General features: G+C 43.9%; 2 protein-coding genes across 2 annotated transcripts in view; one reads left to right on the top strand and one right to left on the bottom strand.

Annotated features, from left to right (window-relative positions):
• LOC136055336 (uncharacterized) overlaps positions 1-24,413 on the top strand; it is a gene marked incomplete at its 5' end in the record, with an annotated part of 64,171 nt that overhangs the window by 35,973 nt on the left and 3,785 nt on the right. The gene's annotated exons all lie outside the window — the stretch shown is intronic.
• LOC136055327 (ceramide synthase 4-like) lies at positions 3,542-23,878 on the bottom strand. Its single transcript, XM_065747053.1, has 8 exons — positions 23,817-23,878; positions 20,277-20,394; positions 13,146-13,196; positions 9,455-9,547; positions 8,195-8,323; positions 7,824-7,930; positions 7,264-7,420; positions 3,542-4,072 (listed from the first exon to the last, which is right to left on the bottom strand). Exons 1-8 carry the CDS (start codon positions 23,876-23,878, stop codon positions 3,881-3,883), a joined length of 909 nt encoding a protein of 302 aa, XP_065603125.1. The 3' UTR covers positions 3,542-3,880.

The following is a 24,413-nucleotide window of genomic DNA, read 5'->3' as shown; positions in this document are numbered from 1 at the left end:
CTACCGCCCGAAACACCATCTTAGGGCTCGAGAGACAAGTCCTATGGAGACATGGCACTCCAGAGAGAATTGAGTCCGATAATGGGACTCATTTCAAAAATTCTCTTGTGGATATCTGGAGCAAAGAACACGGCATTGAATGGATCTACCATATCCCCTACCATGCACCAGCTGCTGGTAAGATCGAGCGCTACAACGGGTTGTTAAAAACCACGTTGAGAGCAATGGGTGGTGGGACATTCAAGCACTGGGAGAAGCATCTGGCAGAAGCCACCTGGCTGGTCAACACTAGGGGATCAGTCAACCGAGAGGGTCCTACACAGTCCGGCTCCCTACAGACCATAGAGGGAGATAAGGTCCCTGTGGTACATGTGAGGAGCATGTTGGGAAAAGCGGTGTGGGTCCTTCCAGCCTCTGGAAAGGGCAAACCCCTCCGTGGAACCGTTTTTGCGCAGGGACCTGGGTGCACCTGGTGGGTAATGGATAAAAATGGGGACGTCCAGTGTGTCCCACAAGGGAATTTGATGCTGGGGGAATGCAGTCTGTAATTACGTGTGTATGTATGTATATATATATATATATATGTTTCTATGTAACTCATGTTATTACTGTTTGGTTATGTATAGATGTGTGTTAAGCATGATGTGATGATGTGGAATAAGGGGTGGAATGTTGTGGTTTTGTGGTTTTGATGCCGGTATTCCACATCAGAGCATCATGCAGCAGTTAAGGAGTTAATGCTGGGGGAGCAGCAGAGGGGAGGGGCGGAGCTCGGCACCGGATGGAGGCGGCGCTCGGTCTGGGCGCGTTGCTCTGGGCTGCCGTGGAGGTTCAGCACGTGTGCTTCCCCTGCGGGTCCTCCTTAACGTCAGCTCACAGCTTTTGGTTTGAAATTTTTTTTCTCTCTCTTTCAATTGTTCAATTTTATTAGATTTAGTAAAGTTACCGTTCCTTCTCAGATCGTGCCGTTGTTTTCTTGTCGACCCATCTCTTCCCGCCGTTTCCCCCTCCCCCTCCCGGAGCGCGGCTCTGCTCGGGCGGCCGCGCGGCCACTGACGCAGTTTCTTTTTTCTCTCCCCTCTCCCTTCTCGGTTTCCTTTGGGTCACTGTCACGGACAACACCGTGACAACAACCTTTACACACAGCTTTGCAGGTTCCCTGCAAAAAGACAGTTTGTAGTCCCAAGGCACCCTATGCCATGCAGGCTTTTAAGGCATTGTTTGCAGTTGTTGTTCATATGAAATATGAACAACTTGATAAGAGCCACAGAATCATTAAGGTTGGAAAAGACCTCTAAGATCATCAGTCCAACCTTCAGCCCAACCTTCCTGTGCCCACTGAGCCATGCCTTCCCCTCAGAGGTTTCCATTCCACGTAGGAAATGAAGAGTAGGAATCTCACATGTAAGTCCAGCAGACCAGACAAAGAATTGAGATGATGCTGGGGCTTAGACCCTAGGAAACAACTTGTCTTACTGCATGTGCCTTAGGTTCTGTGTTATCTTATGCCTGTTGCAAAGCAGCACTTCCTCCTATCAGATAATGCAGAAGTTAACCCTGGAATTAAATGCGGGTTGGCAACCATGGAGCTATGCAATTGATCCAATTAACTGGCCTAGTGTGATACGTTTAGGGTAAAACACATTGTCTTTAATGAGAAAGAAGTACTTATTTTGAGATGAAATATGAACAGATCAGAATTAACACCGTTTTCTGAGTGCTCACCCCAATTTACACTGCAGGCAGGGAATTCTGCAGCTGTAACAGCACCGCTTATTTCATGTTGCGACTGTAACTTGGACAGCCATTGTCACGGTGTTATCTGTGACGACAGGGATACAAGGGGAAAAAAAAGGGAAAAAAATGCATCGTTGGTGGCCTTACACTCGGGGTGGGGGGAGGAAGGAAGAGGGGAAGGGTATGGAGGTAACAGATGGGTCAAAAAAGGAAAAATCTTTTTGAGGAGGAACAGTAACTTTACTAAATCTAACAGAATGGAACAACTGGGAGAGACAAAAGTTTCCAAACCAAAAACTAAGAGCTTACATTAGAAAAACTGCAGCAGAAGTTCACACACTGCATCTCCGCGGCAGCCGAGGGAGGACGGCATCCGGTCTGGAGCTCCATCCCTCTTCAACTCTTCAACTCCCAGCATGCTGGTTTGATGTGGAATACCAGCATCAAAACCACAAAACCACAGCAGCCATGAAGGCACAGCCATCTCGTATGGGACAGAACTCCTGCAGAGGCCGTGTGGAGAATAGAGAAGGTTGGTGTCCATGTTACTGAAGATTTCAATTCATTGTCCTGCTGGTGCACTTCTATTTCACTGCCAGGCTGTGGCACCCTGTGCTCCATCTGCTCTGCTGGGTTATTTATCAGACATAACGTGGCATCTTGCTGCAGGTTTTTACAGTAGCTTCAAGTTTTGAGGTCTGTGATGCTCCAAGAGGAACTGTGTCAGTGGGTGGTGGTGGTGACAGAGGGTGAATTCAGAAATACTAATACAGCACTCACAGAATTCCTGACACCAGAGCACACACAGAATGTGGAGCCATTGTGGGAAGAAAACTGCACGCAGGACTTGACTGAGCCATAGCAATTTGATGACAAGAAAACGTTTGCTGCACCATGGGTCCCAGTGATTCACTGTTGCCATGCTTGGTTACTCAGTTCAAGTGTCCTAATTCAGTTCCAAGAGCCCTCTTGAATCCTTGATGTATCCTTTCACAGTGATCAGATTGGGCTTATAATGAGAAATTGCTTCTCTCAACAGTCAGTGGGACAGCGAAACAGGATGAAACAGCTGGCATCACTATATGTCTGCACTGGTTCCACAGCACGTGGTGCAGTCTCCGGGGAGCATTCTGCCATACTTATTTAACTCCTTCAAGGCATTACAGAATCAAAAGTCTAAGACTACACAAGATAGAAGATACAGAATGTCTAAGGAAACTGAATCAGAATTGCATCATGACTTCATCACCTACTGCTTTAAACTCTACACATCTAGGCACAGGCCCCAGAATTAGAAGACTAAGTTAAAGCACTGTGTCAAGAAGTTCAGCAGATCTTCTCTGATTCTTCTCCCTTTGAGAACAGGGATAATCTATTCCCTTCTTACCACAAGCTGTCTCTGTAAATATCTCCCGCTGTACCAATTATCTTAGATAAAAACATGAATACTTCTTCAGTGTTTTCTTCTCAAATAGATATTTCCTTGTCCCCTCTCTTCTCCTGACGGTGTTACTTTCCAAGGTAGGATTAATGGATTCTCTGGCAGCTGAGACACAGCTGCTTGGATTTTCCAGCTCTCCAACCATGATTTGGGTGGGAACTTTCTTCAGTACAGGCTTTGGAGTTCACCCCTTTGTGGCAATAATGCTGATAACAGAAGGGAATGAGATCCCTTCCAGTACAAAACCAATCATGTGGTGCACAGTGGCATTTACCATAAGAAAACGTTTTCTCAGGTCATAATAATAGTCATTAGTGGCAATGGGCTGAGGCTTTCAGAGGCCGTTCGAGGCTAACCTCCTATCAAACAACATTAGGCAGTTAAGATGTGACATTGCCAAAGTTCATCCACCGTTCTGAGTATTTTTCAGGATTAACACATTTAACAATTGCTATGGTACAGTCTAATTCAAGTCAAAACACTTTGATCCCTTTCTGTTTGCCTCAAGGCTACAACATGTAGTAAGCGTTTGTTGAAGAGAGACCAAAAACTCTCCTCAGGTATCAATGACTATACACAGTTCTGTTTACAATAAGAAGGAGTTCAGTTATGATACTGCAATTGCAATCTTTCATACCTAAACAATGAGCAGAACTGCTTCTAAAGACAGTGAACTGGACTCATGACAGATAATAGCAGCGGCTATCTTTCCTTGACGTGGCCGTTGGTGAGATGGGCTCTGTTATTCAGTGGGTCGGTCCCATTCCTCTGGATGTAATTGCTGCTCGTGACATTGCTGAAATGTGCAATCCCATTTTTCTCCTTTTCCGTCATGTTTTCTCTTTCTTCATCCACGTCACTTTCTTCTGTTTCACTTCTCATGTCCTTTTCCATCTACAGAACAATGTAAATGAGAAACAGTACAAATGCAGAAGTGCTCAAGAAGCAGTGCCAGCTGAGCCACAGGCTGAAACTGTTCCTTCAGCCACCTGCCTGTGGCATGCATTTCTGCAGTGTGCTTTTAGCTTTAGTTCACCTTTGCAAGCAATTTGATTTCTGCCCCAGCTAAATCTTAACTGTGATCCTGGTGTATGTTACACAAACAGGCTGAAGCAGCCCCAGATCACAGCTGCCCAGGAGTGAGGACAGCCACGTCAGACTGAAGAGATCCACACTGCTGCTTTGGGCATCATCGTGCACATGAAGGAAGGGGCAAGGCAGTTGATCAAAATCTTGTATTTTCCAAAGGGGACATGACTATAGCTTCTGGGTGCTACCAGCTGAGCACTCTGATATGGAGACCATACAGAGTCCCAGGATCACAGCACAGCCCAAGTTGGAAGGGACCCACAGGATCCCTGAGTCCAGCTCCTGGCTCTGCAGCACCACCCAAACCCAAACCCTTTGGCTGAGAATGGTGTCCCAACACTCCCTGAGCCTTTGGGCTCCAGGGCATGCTGCTGCCTCAGACTCAACTCACTGGCACCCAGAATCCCCAAGTCCCTTTCTGCAGGCTGGCCTCACATCCCCTGCCCGTACCCATGGCCAGGTCTGCCCACCCACGGGTAGGATTCGGCCCTTGCTCCTGCTGAACTTCATGCTCCTGGGAGTTGCCCAGCCCTGCCATTTATCGAGGTCTCCGCAAGGCCTCCCTGCCCTTGAGGGAGTCAACAGCTCCTCCAATGAATGCAAGCTGTTTTCTTTTCGGTCACTAAAGTCAATTTGAAAGGCCTGTAATTACCATGATCCTTTTTCTTGCCCTTCTTGAAAACTGGGAGAATATTTGCCAACTTCTAGTTTACTGGGACCTCTCCAGACCCCCAAGACTGTTGGAAAAAAATAGAGAAAACTCTTGGACTACCCTGGGATGAATCCCATCAGGCCCTCCATCCAGCTGGATGCAGTTCAGTCCATAGGGCCTGATGGGATTCATCCCAGGGTAGCCCCACAACATTCACAGTGTCCATGAAGCCTGAAGCCTTTTTTAGAAATCCCCACACCACAGAGCAGTCAGGAATTGTAAGAATCTGAACTTGCACTGAGTTCTTACTGCCTGCAAGAACAATATGAATAGGAGGTGCCAAATTTTGTGAGCAATCTATGTCATTCTGGAATTGGCAGCTGCAGAACTATGCACAAAGAGCACTGATCTGCAGCATAAATGAAATCAATGATCAGTACTCTTTTAAGTCCTGTTTTTTCTTTATTCGGAGGTGCAGAATGTGGCTGAGGTCTTACACATTGCAAGGTTTCTAAAGGAACTAGACAGCTGCATGGACTAAAAAGATGGTTGCCTCTATGAGGAAGTGAAACCTATTACTTCAGGATTTGGCTGAATCCTAATTACTTGGGATAAGGGAACATCATATGAAAAGGTGGTTCAGATAAGGCTGTAGCCATGGTGGAAAACTGTGGGGGTCAGAAAGGCTCATAAGAAGAATATGAACTTTTGAACTGGAGTGAGTTTCAAGGGTATGGAAAGGAGGCAGTGCTCTGTATTTCTCCTAATACTGCCTTGTGCTATTATCACAGAATCAGAGAATATCCTGAGCTGAAACGAACACGTAAGAATTACTGAATCCAACTTCTGGCTCCACACAGGACTACATAAAAATTAAATTGTCTGTCTGAAATCATCACTGAGACATCCCTTCAGGACCATTTTAATTTGCTATTGATGGCTCAATATGTCATGTTCTCAATTTTATTTTTTCATATCAAATATAGCAGGTAATTTACATTGTGGGTTGGGATTTTTGGGGGGGCTGGGATACAGTTAACTTTCTTTGCTGAGGCTCATGTGATGCTGTGTTTTGGATATTTGATGAAAGTAGCTGTGTTTTAGTTGCTGCAGAGCAGTGTTGGCACTGAGTCAGGGACCTTTCTGCTTCTCATACTACCTGCCAGTGTGGAACTGGGTGGGCGTAAGGGGCTGGGAGCAGACAGAACTAGGACAGTGGACCCAAAGTGGCCAAAGTATATGTCATATGGCCACACCATTTGACATCAGCAATAAAAGCTGGAAAGGAGGAAGAAGGGCATCTGCAGAGTGATGGTGTTTGCTCTCAAGGGATCATTATGCATAAGCCCTGCTTTCCTTGAAGCAGCCTGTCCATGGGATAGTGAATGAATTCCTTGTTTTGCTTTGCTTGTGCATGCAGCTTTTGCTTTGCCTAATAAACTGTCTTCATCTCAACCCAACAGTTCTCATATTTTTCCCTTTCTGATTCTACCACCCTGCTTGTGGTGAGCAGTGAGTGGCTGTGTGGCAATTAGGTACCTGCCAGGTTTAAACCGTGACACTTAGAGATAAAATATGAAAAAATCTGGATGTGCTCCAGCCTTCCTGATGGCTCATTTATTTCTAATAAGGCTATTTATTGCCTCATCATTTAACACTGCAATAAATGCAGTGGCATTTCACCCTGCACTAGATTTAGGAAAACAGAAGTAGGACCTCCTCAGTCACCTCTTCGTTTTCTGCAGCGTGTGAAGTTTCTGGTTTTAATTCGCAAGTAATTTGCTTTGTGCTACCTTAAGGGAAGGCTAATAAGGAAGCTCTGGACAATATGGATGAAGATGAGCTATCCATGCTTGTTCTCAGTTCCCCTAAGACAGAATTCCCCAGTTGGGCAGTAACAAAACAACTCATCCCAGGGCATGAGGTCAACTCCCACAGAGCATAAAGTTGTTTCTCCTACACTGTGTCCTTGGCAGGTGGCCAACCTGATGACATTAGGTCACACCTTTGATTTTGAGAAGAATTTCATGCTGAACAGCAGTTTGGTTGCACAGCAGATGCTAAATGCTGTAGACAGAAAGAATGGGGATGCATTTGTCTTAAGTTTATACAGCTGCATCTCAGGAATGGAATGTTGCTCTACGACTGATAGAGAAAGACAATATCAGTCTTGAATGGATTATGCTTACTGAGTGCTCCTTTTACCTCGTGGACAGGAGTCTGCATGTACAATTACACTACAACAAGAAAGCATCAATCCCAGATGAACTTCTGTGCTCCCGAGTAGTTTTAGGGCACCCTCCCTCCCCATGTGATGTGCAAGGGACTAGAAGTTGATTCATACCGTGCCCTGGAGCATGAACTTGTAGACCATATGAATAATGGGGCAGGACCAGAAGACGTGAAGCAACTGTAGAATTATCAGGAGAGTATTCACAAAATAGTATCCAAAGAAGGGCTGGAATATCTCCATGGAGTAACAGTAGGTGTTACAGAGCACTCTGCAAGAGAGAAAAAGTTGCACTGAAGGGCAATTGTGTTCTTAGCAGGACTGTAAGCCCCCATAAGCTCTTGTCACAGAGGAAGTTACAGGTCAGTCTTTTCCTTCTTCTATATAGCATGTGAGCTCCCCACTGGAAATAAGCAGAGTAGAGCCAAAAGCTAAGGACTCTTCTGCAGTATACATCAGGTCTTTATGACTCCTCTATGAACTCCAAAGCAGACCACCCTTGTTTACCCCAAGGCAGGTGCAACAGCCATATGGCACTGTAATCTATGCAGAGATCAGAGACATGAGCTCATGAATCAAAAAGCAAAGGCTGTAGCAAAAGATTCAGCCCACAGCTGAATTGTCCTGCCTCTGAGAAGGCAGTTTTTCATTTTCCTTGACTGCAGCAGACGCACGTGTAGGGGAAAATGACCAGGCGGCTGATGAGGAAAACAGCTGAGAAGATCATCAAGAGGCTGTCACAAGTTTTTTTCCACTTCATGTAATTTAATATCTTAGTTGGCTGGAAGGAGAAAGAACAATAAGACAAAGCAAGCCAAGACACTGCATCTGCACATGCTCCAAGAGGCTAATGAGCCAGATATAATACAATCCACATGCAGGTAATCATCTCTCCTCTGTAGGGCACCTAAGCTAGGTTGAGAGATCAGCATTGAGTTATCAGTGAAATAATGCTTAGCCCTTACTGTGCTAGATCAAAAGACAGCATTTGGCTGAAAAGCATCGCTGACCACTAGGCTTTGCCTGGCAAATAACTGGAGCTCACCTCTAGGAAGCAATCAGACGCATCATGAATCACCATCACCAGTGTCCCAATGCGGATGTAATTGGCACAGTATGAGAAACTGATCAGGAAGATGGTTGCAGCATGATGGACTATCTGCTCCTTGAAGTCCTAAAGAAAAAGGGGACAGGAGAGAATGAAACACACAGTGTTTTATCTGTCCTGGTTAAGCACGTCTCGTTCAGGTAATAAAATCTCTCAATGAGGCAAAAAACCTTTCACTGTAAGGTCTCAGAATAACAGAATCGTTCACCTTTCCTGCAGTGAACAGGGACCTCCACATCTAGATCAGGTTGCTCAGAGTCTTGTCCAGCCTGATTTTGAGTGCCTCCAAGGACGGGCATCCACATCTCTGGGCAACCTGTGCCAGTGCCTCATCACCCTCACTGTAGAATACTTTGTCCTTATATCCAGTCTAAATCTTCCCTCTTTTAGTTTGTAACCCTTGTTCTATCACCACAGACTCTGCTAAAGAATCTGTCCCCCTCTTTCCTGTAGTTCCCCTTAGATACTGACAGGCCGCTCTCAGGTCTCCTCAGAGCCTTCCCTTCTCCATGCTGCACAGCCCCAGCTCTCTCAGCCTGTCCTTGCAGGGGAGGTGTTCTGTCCCTGGGGTCATTTTTGTGGCCCTCCTCTGGACGCACTCCAACAGGTCCATGTCCCTCCAGTACTGAGGACACCCCATCAGGACACAGTACTCTAGGTGAAGTCTCACAGCAGAGAGCAAGAGGGGAAGGAGCACCTCCCTCACTCTGTAGACCATGCTGCTTTGGATGCAGCCCAGGGCCTTCTGGGCTGTGATGGCACATTGATGGCTCATGCCCAGCTTCCCATCCACCAGTAGCCCTAAGTACTTTTCAGCAGGGCTGTGCTCTATCCTTACATCATACAGTTTGTATTGGTAGTGGGGAATGCCTTGATCCAGGTGCAAGACCTTGCATTTAGCTTTGCTGAACCTCATGAGGTCTGTCTAGGTCCCTCTGAATGTCATCTTGTCCCTCTGGTGTGACGATTGCATCCCATGCGGTAGCTCACACCTTTCCATGACAGGGTTTGCAATCCCCACCTCCCAGAGGAGAAGGAAGACAGTGACTGGGATGGAAATGCCTGGCAACGAGCAAGGACAGAGTCCCACAGAACATCAGACTGGCACTGTATGCATTATACTCTTGAAGAACGCTCTCCCAAGTATTAAGCTTGCATTGTGTTTGCACTTGATTCTTCCCTGGCATTGTCACTCACCTTCCTCTTCACATCAAAGGGCAAGGTGAAAACCAGAGAGCAGTAGAAGGAGAGCTCCAGCAGGTAGTACCAGAACAGAGAGGGCTGGAGAGGCTGCAACATCAAGGGAGAGACAGTGATATACCCATCAGATAAGGCAGAAAGAGAGATGGAAATGACAACTCCTTTCTATGCAAAATACAACCTATCAGATCACCATCATGAAAAGAGCTGGCTCCTACAATGTTCCGGAAACAAAAATCAACAGAACAATCTAGTCACTAAACAAACATCCGCTTGTGCTGAGGTAAAAGCAAACAGCAGGGGTTACTCTACTTTGCCTTACCAGGGAGAACATCTGGGAACTCAGGGAAGACCCAGAATGGTTGTAGGTTTTCTTCAGCACTGTGTGAATTGACAAGCCATCACTGTAGAACCTTACCAACTCTACACACTGTTTCACTATGGTGGAACAGATTGGCACCTGAATAAATCATTCTGTTTGATAGCATTCAGGGAGACGCTTCAGATTTCTTGGACTCTGTGACAGATTTTTCAATCTAATGAAATTGTCAGGAAAAGTACAGTCCTCCTGTGTGAACAGGGGATTGTACAGCGCGAGCAGTCATCTACATTCTGTTGAGTAATTTGTTCTGGGGTTTTATACATGGTAAACTAAAAGCTCAGACACAATCAGCAAGCTCGTGCCAATTAAGGAGTAATTTTTCTGTTGTGGCACTGAATGGCCTCTTTAAACCAGAACCCACCTGATAAAAATATTGCTATAACTAGAACTTTGCAACTAGCATTTCTTAATAATCTTGGAGTATGTCACTCCCGAATACCAATTTATTCCTTAGGTTTTCTCTACCCAAAATGCCAATAGATGGTTCTGTAGACGTTGCTTTGTTTTTCTTTAATGCAGCAGTGAGTGCAGCAGGAGGAAGCATGGCTGGACACACTGCTGCTGCTGGAGGGTACCAGTGTGTCTCTCAGGTTGGTTCATGCTCTCTGTGCTCTGCGGGTCATCCAAATGCGAGCTCTGGATCAGAAGGGATTCTTTTATTTCCCAAAGATAGATTGTTTGGGAGAATTGATGCTTCTTTTGCCCTTGTCTGTACGACAGAGCATGGTTCGTTTAGCAGAAATTATATTTAAAACATTCTTGGCTCCTGTTAGGACACAGGTATGTTCTTGAGACTTTCTACTCTTTTCCTGTGGAATGTTACTAGCTCTAGTTCTGGTCTTTTCTATTTATTACAGCTCTTAGAAGCTGCTTTGTTATGATGATATACATTTTTCTGGAAAATTCATGTACTGCAAATGTACAGAGAAAGAAAGAAAGATCTCAGTGATTCTCTTTGCCATACTGTCCTATTCAAACATCACCTGTCTGGATGTTTTGACTTCTACTCTGAACTACAAATGCACCTTTAAAATTTCTGCCTATGGGTGACAAAAGAAATTTGGAGACTTGGCTTGAAAGACAGTACCTCATTCTTCACTCATTTGCTCCATTATTGTTTCTGTGGTTAAACCTGTGCATTATATTTCCCTTTACAGGTTGGTAAATCTCAATGTACATTCAAATGTTCTAATATTGACTGCCAGACCAAGCAGCCCTGAAGCACAAGCAGGCTTCAGTCTGTCTTGGTGCTGGGATCATACTGTCCTCCAACCTCTCCTTCAATTAATGAAATAATTATTTCTCACACAGGACATTCTAGCATTGTAAAACTATGTGCGTGGGAGCTCCCTGCATGGTATCAGTGGAAATCATTCTCCTGCCAGAAATACTTAGCAGCCTTTGGATTGCAATGAGCAAAAAATGAAAGGGATCAAAGTCTTCCAAGTCCACGGGATCCTTTGTGTCTCCTTCACTGAACTCTGAATTGCACTGTCAGAGCTCTGAGCATACCAGCAGACTCTGCAAAGGATTCCTCTGAGGGGGTTTGGCTGCCTGTGGTCAAGGTCACTTCTCACACGGTCTATCTGTTTCACCTCAAATCACAAGTGCTGAATGAGCCGTGTGAGAAAGAGCAGTCAGTAACTCATCAGGTAACCTTCATCCCTCAGCTCAGGATCTGTGTTTCAGTTTCAGCCTTTGTTGTCACTTGAACAATGTTATAGATACGTTGTGTGTGCTGCTGTACCTCACTATCCTGGATCCTCCCACTTGATTTTGGACCTGTCAGCTAACTGCAGACTTGTCTGGTGACCTGAATCCTCAGCTGATCCCAGCTGTATCTGCTCTTGTTCTTTTCCTCTTGTCAGCTGACTGCTGCTGTCACCCTTTTCTTGCAGTAGGTTTCCCTTGTAGGGCAACACACTCCTTTTGGCACCTGACAACACCTCGCAGAAGGCAGGTTTTGTCTGCTTAGGAAGAAGTAGCTTAACTAAAGATACTGAACTACACTTGACAGAATCTCAGAAAGGCTGAGGTTATCAGGCACATCTGGAGGCCATCTGGACCAACCCCTGCTCAAGCAGGGCCACCCAGAGCAGTGCAGTACCACGTTCAGTTGGCTTACAGCACTCTGGGCAGAGGGTTCCAGCACTTGGTCACTTACAGACTGGAAAGTGCTTGCTTTTTTCTTCTTAGCTCTGGCATGAGTTCAGACTCCTCTAGTTTTGCCACCGCACTCTGAAAATATTTTCCAGGAGATGAAGGCAAGGGAGTATTAAAGATCTCTGTGGGATTTGTGTAGTTTGCAAAGGCTTTGTCAGCTCTGTGGTGATTCTTGCCTTTCACTGACAAGGACACTGTCCTACAGCAAACCAAAAATTGTTCACTCTTAGAGAAGGAATGATACCCAGGTGTCTCATTAATTAGTTCATAACGCTAATCAAGCCTGTATATACGAAGGCTGCTGCTACAGAACAGTCATAAAAACTTAAGGGGAAGGGTGGAATAGTCAATGGTTCACAAGCTCAGTGGGTGAAGCCCCATTCTAACTCTTTCAGCTTCTCAACTTAGGAACTTATGAATATCTGGGGAGGCAGATAAGCACGAGTATACTTGTTTTATTGTGGCCATCCTTGCTCCTTGTGTACCTGGTAACCAAGGAACAAATTTTGTGTTTAACTGACAATTTTCTTTGAGGTTACTTTGCCCTTAGCAGGTAAGAGATGCATACTCTCCATCCCCTGGGATAGCTTCTTACAGCGCTGTTGTGGGAAAAAAGCACAGAATATACATTGTAGAACTGTAAAATAACAACCTCCAAAATTAATGGAAATTGTGCTTTATTGCTACTGGCCATATTGCCAGTTCCTCTGGGAAACGAGCTCATGGGAGAGCACTGTGGACAGGATTCTTTGGTGTAGCGGAAGGAGTGTATTTCTCAGAGCATGTCCTCTGCTCTACACTGAAGTTTTCTCCTCCTTTGGCTAAGTGTCTAACCTCAGTCTCCTCTATAAACTAAACAAGGAGCATGCTTATTTTTCAGTTCTTTGCTTACCTGGTCCAAAGTGTCACTTTCCCTTTTCTTATAGAAGTTTTCTTCTGCTATACTAACTCCTATCATGTTTAGATTAAGACAGATATTGAGATGTTATCTACTGACAAGGACTGGATTTGAATTCCTAAGGCTCATCAGTCTGAATTGTGTTCAGCACTACCTCTTGTATCTGTAATGAAATCTGACGTTCAAAAGATATACCAGGACAATACACGATTTATAACAGCAATTTTCACTCCTGGATGACTCACGTGTTGTGGGTATCCTGTCCAGCACTCTCTGTGGTCCCAAAGCCAAGGCTTCTGGAAAGAAAAAGCAACATGAATGGGAGGATGCCGAAGAAAGTCTTTTCTTATCAACAAACTAAATCTTTTACTTGTTGGCTATCACAGATTTGCTGCATGTTATCACAGAGCTGGTTGTGCTGTCTGAAATTTGGTTGTCAAGAAACTTCTACTGCACAGCTTGCAGTTGTTCTTATGCTACCAACGAACTGCCGCCCAGCTGAAATTTTATATGTTGTTCAGCTCATTTCCAAATAAAACAGCCTAGGAAAGATTTCTAGGGGGTATATTTTGAATATATTGAAGTATTTTGAAAAGTATGTCATTATGTATTGCTATGGATCGTACAACAGTTGTTGAGTACTGCACAAAGGCTAAGCACCCCTGTCAGGAATATGTCTTTTTCATGCTGCAGGCTGTAAGTAATGAATCTCTGAAAAGACAACCGCTTCAAAGCGCTGCTTACACTTCAAAGAAAACTGTAATGTAGAACTTGTAGTTTCACAGGGCTTTAAATGAGGTTTGAAGGGGTAAAGGGGTGATAGCAAGTCTGCGCACAACAAGGTGTGGGATGGAATAGCTCAGAGGGACAAGGTGCTAGTGGGGGCTCTCAACCTTCTGCATCTTATGATGATGAAGGCAACAAGGATACTCAAGGTAAAAATATCAAAGGAATTAAGGACTTATCCTTCAAGGTGACAAGACCAGTTGCCCATCTGGACTGCATCTACACCAAATGCATGCAGCTTGTGAAAGAAACAGGAGTTGGAAGCCACCATGCCACTGGAAAACCATGATGTAATTGCTGTCACTGAAAGCAGCAGGATGATTCCATGATTGCAAAGTGGCTCCTGATGGCTACAAGCTGTTCAGAAGGGACAGGCAAGGAAGGAGAGTAGGAGGCATTGCCCTTACATCAAAAAAAAAAAAAAAAGGAATACAGTGTGAAGAGCTGTCCTTGAAGAAGGGACAAAGGCAAGTCAAAAGTCTTCGGGTGAGAGTTAGAGACTGAGGCAACAAAGGGAGCCTTGTGGTTGGTATCTACTACAGGCCATCTGATCAAGAGGAGCCTGTTGATGAAGCCTTCTTCCTCTAGCTACAGGAAGTATTGTGATTGCGGGCTCTCATCCTGCTGGGGGACCACATCCACCTGGACATCTGCTGGAAAAATAGGATAACGATCTGTAGGCAATCCAGGAGGTTCCTGGAATGCACTGAGGACAGCTTCCTGAGTAAAGTGATAGACAGCCCCAGCAAGGGTGATGCAATGCCAGACCAGTTGCTCACCAGTGTGCGTGAACTGACTGGTGACATCAGAATTGGAGGCTGCCTGGCTGCAGTGACCATGCAATGGAGGAGTTCACACTCATGACTGATATTGGACAAAGAATAAAACCAGGAAACTTAATTTTAGGAATGCCAAATTCCAGCTCTTTAGCAACAACATATACTATTGAATTTAAACTTCAACGTTTGTTGTTTTTCTTTTTTTAGACAAACCAAAGTATTTCACAAAACAATTTATTTTGTGGAAACTGGAAAACATCTCATGAATGAAGAAAAACTTTCATGAAAAGTACAGGTAGTCTCATTCCCAGAATGGGAAGGTTACATTCAGAACAGGATTTTGTCCCTTCTGTCACCACTGGGATCTTGAGCTATGCTGAACAGGTCATTAATTCTAAACTTTCAGAGCTGGCTTCACAGAACACCCTTCTATTTTGATGTAAAGAACCACAAAACAGTGTAGTTAGGATTTAGACGCCTCCACTCCTATGCTAGTTCATCTTGCAATCCCCATACATGTCAGGTATCTTACATTCTGCCTTGAAAGTTAAGTTTCGTTGCTCTTCAGTTTTTATAACAAGCAGCCCTAGCACAGTCTGTGCCCACTGACTTGAGATTTGAAGATCTCCCATTCCTCGACACTCCAGAAGATCACAGGGGAGAACATTTTGCAAAGGAAACAGCACAAGAGCCAGGGGAAACTTCATCCCACAGACAGAGGACAGGTGCCCCTCATGATCAAGTCAGGATGAGAGTGTATGGCATGACTTCCACTACCTCTTCTGTCTCAGTTATTCCAACTCATAACATTTAAGTCTCAGCCTTCTCTTGCTGAAGTTGTGTTAAGGTGAGCATGATTCCCTATTTTTGTGTTCTCAGAAGTGTGCTGTGCAGCTGATATATCTGACGGGAAAGTCATCAGGTTTGAAGACACAGGTTTGGCACCCACATCTGCCATTCTGAGGCACTCCCTAGATAGGACAGCAGGTGGCACTGCTTGTATACTCACATCGTAGAGTCCGGCAAGCCCAGTGAAGAACGAAAGGACGCAAAAGGTAAACCTCCAGCTACAAAGAAGGAAAGAAGCATGTCAGTAACCCATTAACCACCAAGATTCACTTCTGTGTATCAGTCCCACTCATTCAGAGAATTATGCCATTAAAGCAAACAAAAACATCAAGGTTTGCCTAGATCCTAACAGATTTTGTATAGTTAGCAAATTCAACAGAGGTCACAAGGGCTGTTGAAATCACCCAGATAACCATCTAGGTGATAATCATTTCCCAGATAATCGTTTTCTGGATGATTACCTGGAAATTGCCCAGATAATCATCCCAAACCTTCCAAGCCCAACTAGAGGCATGCGTAAAACTCAAACAGTACCTATCTCCTTCTTAGGCTTTTGAAGATTAGGTATGCTAAGTTCATTATCATGTAAAGCAAATGAAAAAGAAAAAACAAAACATGTTCAGTCTCTGTGAGAGCTGCTAATGACTTACCCACGTTAAACCAACAGCGAAGTACATATAAGTATGTATAAAATAGAAATGTCATACTGAATATTTACACCTACAGTAAGAAATGAGGGAAATTTCATTCCAGAAGAACAAATTAGTAGCTAATAGACTGAACACAGAAAATCTGCAAAGGAGTCAAACTGCCTACAACAGCTCTTAAATTACCAAACATATCTGTAACAAACTGGAAGCAGCTTTATGTTTTGAAAGATTCCATTTGTTAACGAACCACCCAGGATTCCAAGGAAGACAAGCTACTATTTTATGTTAGAAGGGCATTCGATCTGTAGACTGCAAATGGCAACAGAGGGCAGGCAGAAAGACATTACTGTCAGTGAGCTGAGTTAGAAACCTATTTACTGTCTAGTGTTTACTGGTACTATTTACTGCAAGGCAGCCGAGTGCAGGAAGAGCTTGGATTTCATCTTGATAGAAGTGAATTAAGCATGTTTGTTTTACAGCTCTTTGTCCACAATTCTGTAAATCTTTCTAACTGTAACGATCTGAAATGCCATAAATAAATAATATGCACCCTTTTTGTTTTGTTTTCTACATTTGGGGTAGGAGTTTTGAATTAGAGGTTGAATGTTAAACGGATTGTGATCAGCTCAGAGGTGATGCCTACCCTACAGACACACACTTTTAGTTAGATGAATGTCACTGTTGGTATTTATTTTCTCTTTCATCTCTGCAGCCTTCCTGGAAGAACCTACTTCTCCACAAGCCAAGCAGAACAGACACTCAGTAACCAGGCATTTCACCCAAGCTCAGGAGAGTTCTTCACTGGGGAAAGCTGAGCCAAAGCTAACATTTCTAAGAGGGCTAATTTCTAATGTTTTACCAAAATATTCTTGGTATTCCTCTAAATACAATTCTGGGATCTGGGTTCGTTTCTACTCATACGAAACCCCAATATACAGGAATTTATGTGGAATCAATCGCTGAGTGATGGTCTGCCATGTACTGTCACAGAGCATAACCTCTCAGATCTTAACATCTCTAACAACCTCAGGCTGAGATTTCTACAGCCTCTGCACAAGCATGAAGACCAAGTGGAGTCCCCGTAAGGAATCACAAAGACATAGACTAGGAGAATAGCTGGGGCATGCTCACGAGGGTGTGGGCATTAGTGTAGAACGGTTTCTTTAAGAGTTTTACAGTATGACTTTTTGGTGTAAAATGGCTGTGACGACAATTCACCTAGATTCTGGCAAGGAGGCAGTCCCAGCCAAGAAAGTCTTTCTAGGCATGGGGGCAAGGATGGACAGTCATGGAGCTCCAAGAGTTGTACAACTCCTGCCCTCAGCTGTGCAACAGGTTGCCACAGGCCAGGTCACCAGCACCTCTAAGTGTAGCAGTGAATACGTAAGTGTGCAGCCAGCTCAAGTCTATCGGGGCTATTGCTCTGCTACAGCTTCAATCTGCATTAGTTGAAGTACCTAAAAAGTGGAGTTCTCCTTTGCCAGATCTGCTTGAGCCTCCTTAGAACAGCTTTCACATAGGCCCGACATTATAAAAGGGTTCTATTTTTTGGCTTTCAAGGAATACAAGTCTATGACTTTTGAAAGCAGCACTGTGGAGAACAGTTGCAGGAAAGATGCAGCAGAAGGTATCAGCTTGCAATGAAGCAAATAGGAAGGAAACACAGAGGCAATGGTAGGCTGTTCTGGAGTCACAAGAGTAGCAACTAAGCAGTAGGAAGCGGTGGGAAGCAAAACAATACTGAATATTCAGTTATCATGTTTCAAAGTGGAGTCTTTCAAAGTCAAAAACAGGCACCCTATAAGGAATGAAGTGAGAGAGGAGTAAAAGGAGTCTTGGAAGTGAAATTAAAGGGGAGAAACAAAGAATAGATTACTCACAGAAATACTGGAATTACATTTCTTCTTGCCCTTAAAACTCTTGAAGAGTTTGCTGTGTGACACAGAGGAAGTCCATCATTTTCTATAAACCTTTTGAAAGTGTCATCACGGATAGTTTAGTAAAGGTTTTCATTGAATGTGTTCACCTTAAAGGTATAATGTGACAGTGATTTACATACCCCAAGAGTGTTGTAAAAATCTGTGTCCATTAGCCATTTTCAGATACATTTATTTCTATTTTTACCTAGTGACTTCTGTTCTTGGGCTGGTGTCATACAGATAACTGTGATTTCAATTCTCCAATTGCTCCGCCGGGTGATATCCCTCCCAAGGTGAGGGCTGCTGAGAACAGCAAAATTACATCTTGTAAAAGCTGCCTCATAAGCAAAATTTTGAGAGCTCACAAGAGGGGAAGGAATCCAAAAGACTGGCTGAGGTGCAAGTCATGAACAAGAGAGTAAGGCTCTGGCCAGCTGCTGAGTTCTTGCTCTGTGTCACACTGATATCAGAAGGCCATCACACGGCCAAGATACACTCTGATATCCCAGATTTTCTAGGACAAAAGTGCGGATTTCTACTCCTTCATTGCATTCAGGGTGTAGTGACAGCTGCATAGAAAGTCTGACTATGAGGCAGCCCTTGAGTTCTGTATCTGCAATGGGAGTTTTACTGAGAAATGTGCAAATTTCTCTGATAGGCAAGAAGGTCAGGGACCATGGCAAGTGTTCCTGAGAACACTCCTTCCCATTGCTAGGGAAAGAGGCTGGCTGCACAACCCAGATGAATGCCTGCATTCTTATTTTAGCCTCTACTCTTGCACTGTCAAGCTGCTGCTGAATGTCCTGGGGTTCCATATGCCCCACAGTAGTACGAAACATGCTGTAACAGCCTTGACAAGGCATTAGCTTGCTTGCACTAGGACTGTCCAGTGGAACTGGAATCCCTACTCCTTGGTACTGCTATCAGCTTTTGCTTCAAGGCGTGCAAAAAGGAGACAAAGGGTAATGCTGCATTGGGCATACACAACAAGGTTTTGTTAGCAGCGCTGGCTTCTGTGAGCAGATCCCAGCAGCTGCCCCTTGTCAGTTCAGCCCCAACTCCAGCTGCTCCAAAAGGGACCTGCCACTGCTAGAGCTGAGCTGTGAACACTGCTCGCTACGCACACTGAAGAAAGGGAAAAACTGCTGTTACTGAAAGAGAGGAGTGAGGAACAGAGAGAGAAGCAGTTCTGCAGCCATCAAGGTTAAGTGCAGAAGGACGGCAGGAGGAGATCCAGGTGTGGAGCAGAAGATCCCTGCAGCCCAAGAGTGGCCCATGGTGTGGCACACTGTCTCCCTGCAGCCCATGGGCACCGTGTGGAGCAGATCTCCACATGCAGCCATGGAGCCCACAGTGCAGCAGTGGATGTGGCCTGGAGGAGGCTGCAGCCCATGGAACCCAGCAGGAGCAGCTCAACCTGTGCAGAGTGGTCTGCAGTGCAGCAGGACAGCTGGGGGAGCTGCAGCCCATGCAGCCCTGTATTTGAGCAATGCTTGGAAAGCTGCAGCCTGTGGCAAGGCCACGCAGAGTCAGTTCAGGAAGGACAGCGTCCATGGGAGGGACTGACATGGAGCAGGGGCAGAGAATGATCAAGGAGGAGGGGTAGAGACAGTGTTGTGGAGTGATCAGAACCCCATTCCCTGTCTCCCTGTGCCACTTGGGGGGAGCAGGTAGAGGAGTGTTTATTTGAGGAAAGGTGTTATAGTTTGCTTTTAGATCTCCCTGCTCTATGCTGTTAGTAATAAGCAATAAAATATATTTATCTCCCTACGCTGACTAGTTTGCCTGCAATTGTAATTCCTGAGTGCTCTCCCTGTCCTTTTCTCACCCTTGACCCCTTTTCTGATGCATTTTCTCTTCCCATTCTTCTGATGAGGGAGAGTGAGACAGTGGTGTGGGTAACTTTTGCTAGCCATCTATTTGAAACAACCACAGTGATTCCCTTACCTACAACAGGGTCGCATCCAGGGACTTAACTGACAAGGTTAAATCCCAATACAGAATATCTACAGTCCTGCTTTTTCCCTCAGCAGCAGCCATTATAACTCCAAATTATCCTGCCAAGATCTTCAAGATCACTCTTCTTCTCCCTCATGGGAAAACTACCTACTATTTGTGCTTGCAGTATTCTGATGGTCCTTATTGTGTCTCTGATGACAGAGAAGATTTTAACAGGCTTCCTTAAAGACCAACCAAAAACCTGTTGATTGTACAGCAACAGAATGCTCTGCCTCCCAGACCTAAAAGAATCATGCAATCCACATGTGCTAAGCTGCAAGGATTCACAATGGGCAGTCAGTTCCAAGTGACCTGATCTGACAGTGATTTGCTAATACATGAAGAAAAAGCCCTGTACAAGGCAAACAAGAGGAAACAGGAGTTTGGAGACTCACCTCTTTAGGGTTCTTACAATTCGTAGTGTAGAATGTTTCCAGAACAGAGATGGGCTGAGCTTTAGGTCTCAGCTTGTCCTTCACACCCAGTTTGGCACTGAGAGGCAGGGCTATGGCTCTGCAAGAGGAAAAAATAAAGATTCAGCCCAAAACAGAACAGTAACAGTGCAAAACATTGTGTAGTACATAACAGTTTCCTCCTACAATTCTGAGTCACAGCACAAGTATCAGGTGAGAGAAAATCAAGTACAAAACCTTGCAGCAGAAACAGTGAGTCTTGTATATTATACAGGCCTGAGCTCTGTTCGGTGTTGAATGAGTTTGGAAATACCACATCCTGCTTTGTCAGTGCTTGCAGAGGCAGCTGTGATCCCTGCCATTGTTTTTTGCCTTACCTGAAGCTTATGCAGAGTGCCACGCTGATGGTAAGACCTAAATCTAGGTGACACCGGGGTCCCACAGGGACATCTGGGTGATGTTATGGACACAGGGGTGCAAAGAGACTGATGGGTAACACTGGGAACATCGTGCCCCTATCCCATGTGGACATACGACCTATTTCAGGTGCTCCTGCTCTGGCAGGAGGATTGGACTAGATAACCTTTGGAGGTCCCTTCCAATCTCTGGCATCCTGTGTTTCTGTGAAATGCTGTTCAGTTTTGATGCTGTGCATATAAGGCACTCACTTGAACTAAGGACTCGGCTCAGGATCAGGACGAAGACTATGTGTATTATGTAAAAGAAATGTCCATAAGAAACAGGAGGCTACTTGGTCTTTATTGGAAGAATGTTCTTCAGTTTTTCCTATGGCAAGCCAAACTGTGGGAAAATTAGGGCACAACAACTAGATACTTAATCATAAGGACTTATGCCAGCTGTGCTCCTTCACTCTTTCAAAGTGAAACAATGCAAAGAAAAATATCTGTATAACTAGGAAAAAGTACCTAGAGATGACAAATCTTCCTGTGCTTAACAACTCAGCTTCTGCACTACAAACCCTCTTCTCTTCCATGGCAGTAGGAAATAACAGTGTCAATAGCATGAAGAATCCCATCTGGGCCCACGGTTTTGCTTATGTAAGTATTCTCTGAACAGAACTTCTCCTACCAAGGGTACATGTTCCTGCTTCTGAACACGAAACATGCAAAATGGAAAACCCTATTTCTGCATTTGGAAAATTTCTTTTTTTTCCCCTCAAAGTGCTAATAGCTTTCTTGAATGGATACTGAATTATGAACTGTCCATCAGTGCTGGCAATGATTAAGAGCTGATGAATATGCAGCTGCCTAGCCAGTCTTAATTCTGTTCAGGTAGCTTCTCTCCTCTGGTCATTTATACCAAACGATTCAAACAACTATCAAGAATTCTCTTTTTCCACTGCAGCAAACAAGCTGTGGAGCATTCACTATGCAGGTTTTTTAAAGATGTTTTACTTAAAAATAGTTTGTGATATGCTAGTTGCCTGTGGTTACCTCTTCTAGCTATATGGACTGTACCCCATGTGTTCATGTGCCTGGGGACTATTCTAGACCAAATATCCTATCAGGGGTTCTCCTGGAAGTTTTCTTTTCAAGAACTTGTATCATCATTTAATAGACAGATATCAGAACCAGCTTCCTGAAGAGATCACCTAGGTATGGAATTTTGCAGCTTCTATTACATCAAATCATAAAATACAGAATGGCTTGCACATTCAGTTCCTTTGTGTAGCCGTTGATTTCAAACGTTCTTTTGCATGCCAGCTCTGAATTTCAGTTCCTCTTTTTTTACCTTCTCTTTACCTTTTCAAGAAGGCTGATTCAAGCTTCTCTGAAAATGAAGATGTAATCAGTTTCTGTTGTTTAAGAAGAACCTTACTGCAACTTCTTATCAATGCACATGGAAACAGAATGATCTGAAATTTTCCCGACAGATTAAAGAGAATATTTCTGCTGGGTGTCAGGGCAGTCAACAGACCTGAAAAGCTATTTAAATTATCTTGACTGACTCCTTCTTATTTTCTCTTTCTTGATGTTTTGTCGTGGTCATGGTACAAAATCTCACTGTAGTAAAAACAAGCCAGTTGCAGCTGAAGAAGATAGAGCATGAGTAATCAAAGGTCCAATTACCTTGTTGTTGAGGTACTGAATTAAACTATGAATTATAGAGGCAATCCTACTTTTATGAACATTATTGGGAAATTCCTCCAAAGGGATGTTGGTACATGTTGAATGTGTGCTCGGACTCACTTTTTAGTTGAATCTTGTTCCAAACACGACCCTAAGAGAATGATGCTTGTACTGATTTCAACATCACACGTTCGTAGTGTCAATTGCAGGGGATGGTCTCATCAATGGAATCTTTAACAGCTTTCTGGAATATGGAAGAAGAAAGCCTGAAGACTATATCGGACAGAATTCCATAGCTACGTACGACAAGACACAGACAGTGACATGACTCTCAACTCAACCCTGTTTTTTCTTCTGTTGGGTTGAGGTGAAGATAGGTTCTCCAATTTCAAGGTTTACAAGAGAAAGTCCACACAAAAAGGCATTTTATTCAATAACCACCAATGAGCAAACTGTCTTGAGCAAAACCTGCTGAAGCTGAAACTACATGGATGAAGGGGCATAAATCCGTAATCCCTCACCTGCAGAGGCTTTCAGAGTCAGGATGAGACAAAATAATTTAGCTTTTGTGGGCTTACTTTCCACAAATGTTACTGAATTTATAAGGATGCCACTCTGCCAATATCTTCCAGCACCAAGAACCAGTGACTGTGGCAATGTCCTCTCTTGGAATCGCACAATCTCTTGAAGCCTCATACACTGTACTGGCTCTCTTTGCTCCACAAATCTCTTCTACGTGGTTCCAGGAAAATTCTGTCAAGAAGTTATCATCACAGCTATGTTGCACAGAACAGTCAGATTACACCTTTGCATCAAAAAAAAACCCAACACACCCAGAGCATCTAAGAGAAAGATGCTTTCAGACACTTTAGTTTCTATATAATAACAAAGATCTCTGTGGAAAATGAATTGCACATGAATACATTTTAAAATAAGCAACTTGAAAAGGGTCTTATCTTCCATCTCTTTTCTGGTTCCGAGTTCTTATGTTCTCTGCAGATCAACAATATTCCTTTCTTATAATGCACAAAGTATGGTTAACAAACCACCACCAATCTCCTAAAGAAGAGACCTAACCATTCTGACTAAGCAAGGAGTCTGTTTAAAGAGTCATTAAAAACTGTCCTGATTTAAGACAGGAGGCATGTTCCTAATGCTCCTTTATGTCCCATCAATAACTTCTTGCCATGACCTCTCCACATCCTCCACACAACTATCACCATGGAAATTTCTGCATTAGCTACATTTGAAAAAGAAGCAGGGAAATAAAATTTACTATTTCTCTTGTTAATAATCCTGATTTACAGTTCTGCTCCCACGAGAGATGCACCAGTTCACATCAACAGGCATTTCCCCTTTTATAGAAATAGAAATTATCCAAAATCTACTTACTTGGTAGAAGAGTTATATTCAATGGGCTACAGACATTCACCTTTCATTGGCAGTACACTCAGTTACATCTGAATTAAAGAGCTTACTCTCCATGAAAGCCATCTCAACAGTGTAACAGCCAGCCTCCTCCAACCCTATAGAACTGAGGAATGCCAGAGGCAGGCAGATGGAGGAAAGAACTGGAGCTAAACTAAAATAAAGCTATTGTTCTCCCATTCTTCTAGCACTTCGGGAGTCTAAATGAAAGTAAATCAACAAATTAGAAGGGAGTAACAGGTACGATCACGGCAAAGACTTTCTCCAGAATGAGGGGCACTTTGGTGCAGCTCTATCCTATGACTCAGAAGATATAAGACTGTAACAGCCAACAGAGTATCGTGACTATGGAGGAGGGTATTTTTGAACATTTGCCCTACGACTTTCAAGTTTAAACATTTCAACTTGGAAGAAAATGCTTAAATATTGATTGAGTCACAGAGAGTTAAAAATTCCCATGATAGGAATCAAATTTATACTATTATTTAGGCATATTTGTTAGAATGCATTTCATTTGTAAGACTGTGTTTAAGATTCCTTCATTTATTCCTTAGCGTTTGATCCTCTGTAAATTAATGTGTTAGTTCTAAGCTTCCATACA

This window comes from Cyrtonyx montezumae, unplaced genomic scaffold (genome assembly GCF_038088225.1).
Source record: "Cyrtonyx montezumae isolate F1298 unplaced genomic scaffold, pur_monq_1.0 scaffold_40, whole genome shotgun sequence".
Classification (NCBI taxonomy): Eukaryota; Metazoa; Chordata; class Aves; order Galliformes; family Odontophoridae; genus Cyrtonyx; species Cyrtonyx montezumae.
This window is presented reverse-complemented; position numbering and strand designations above follow the sequence as displayed.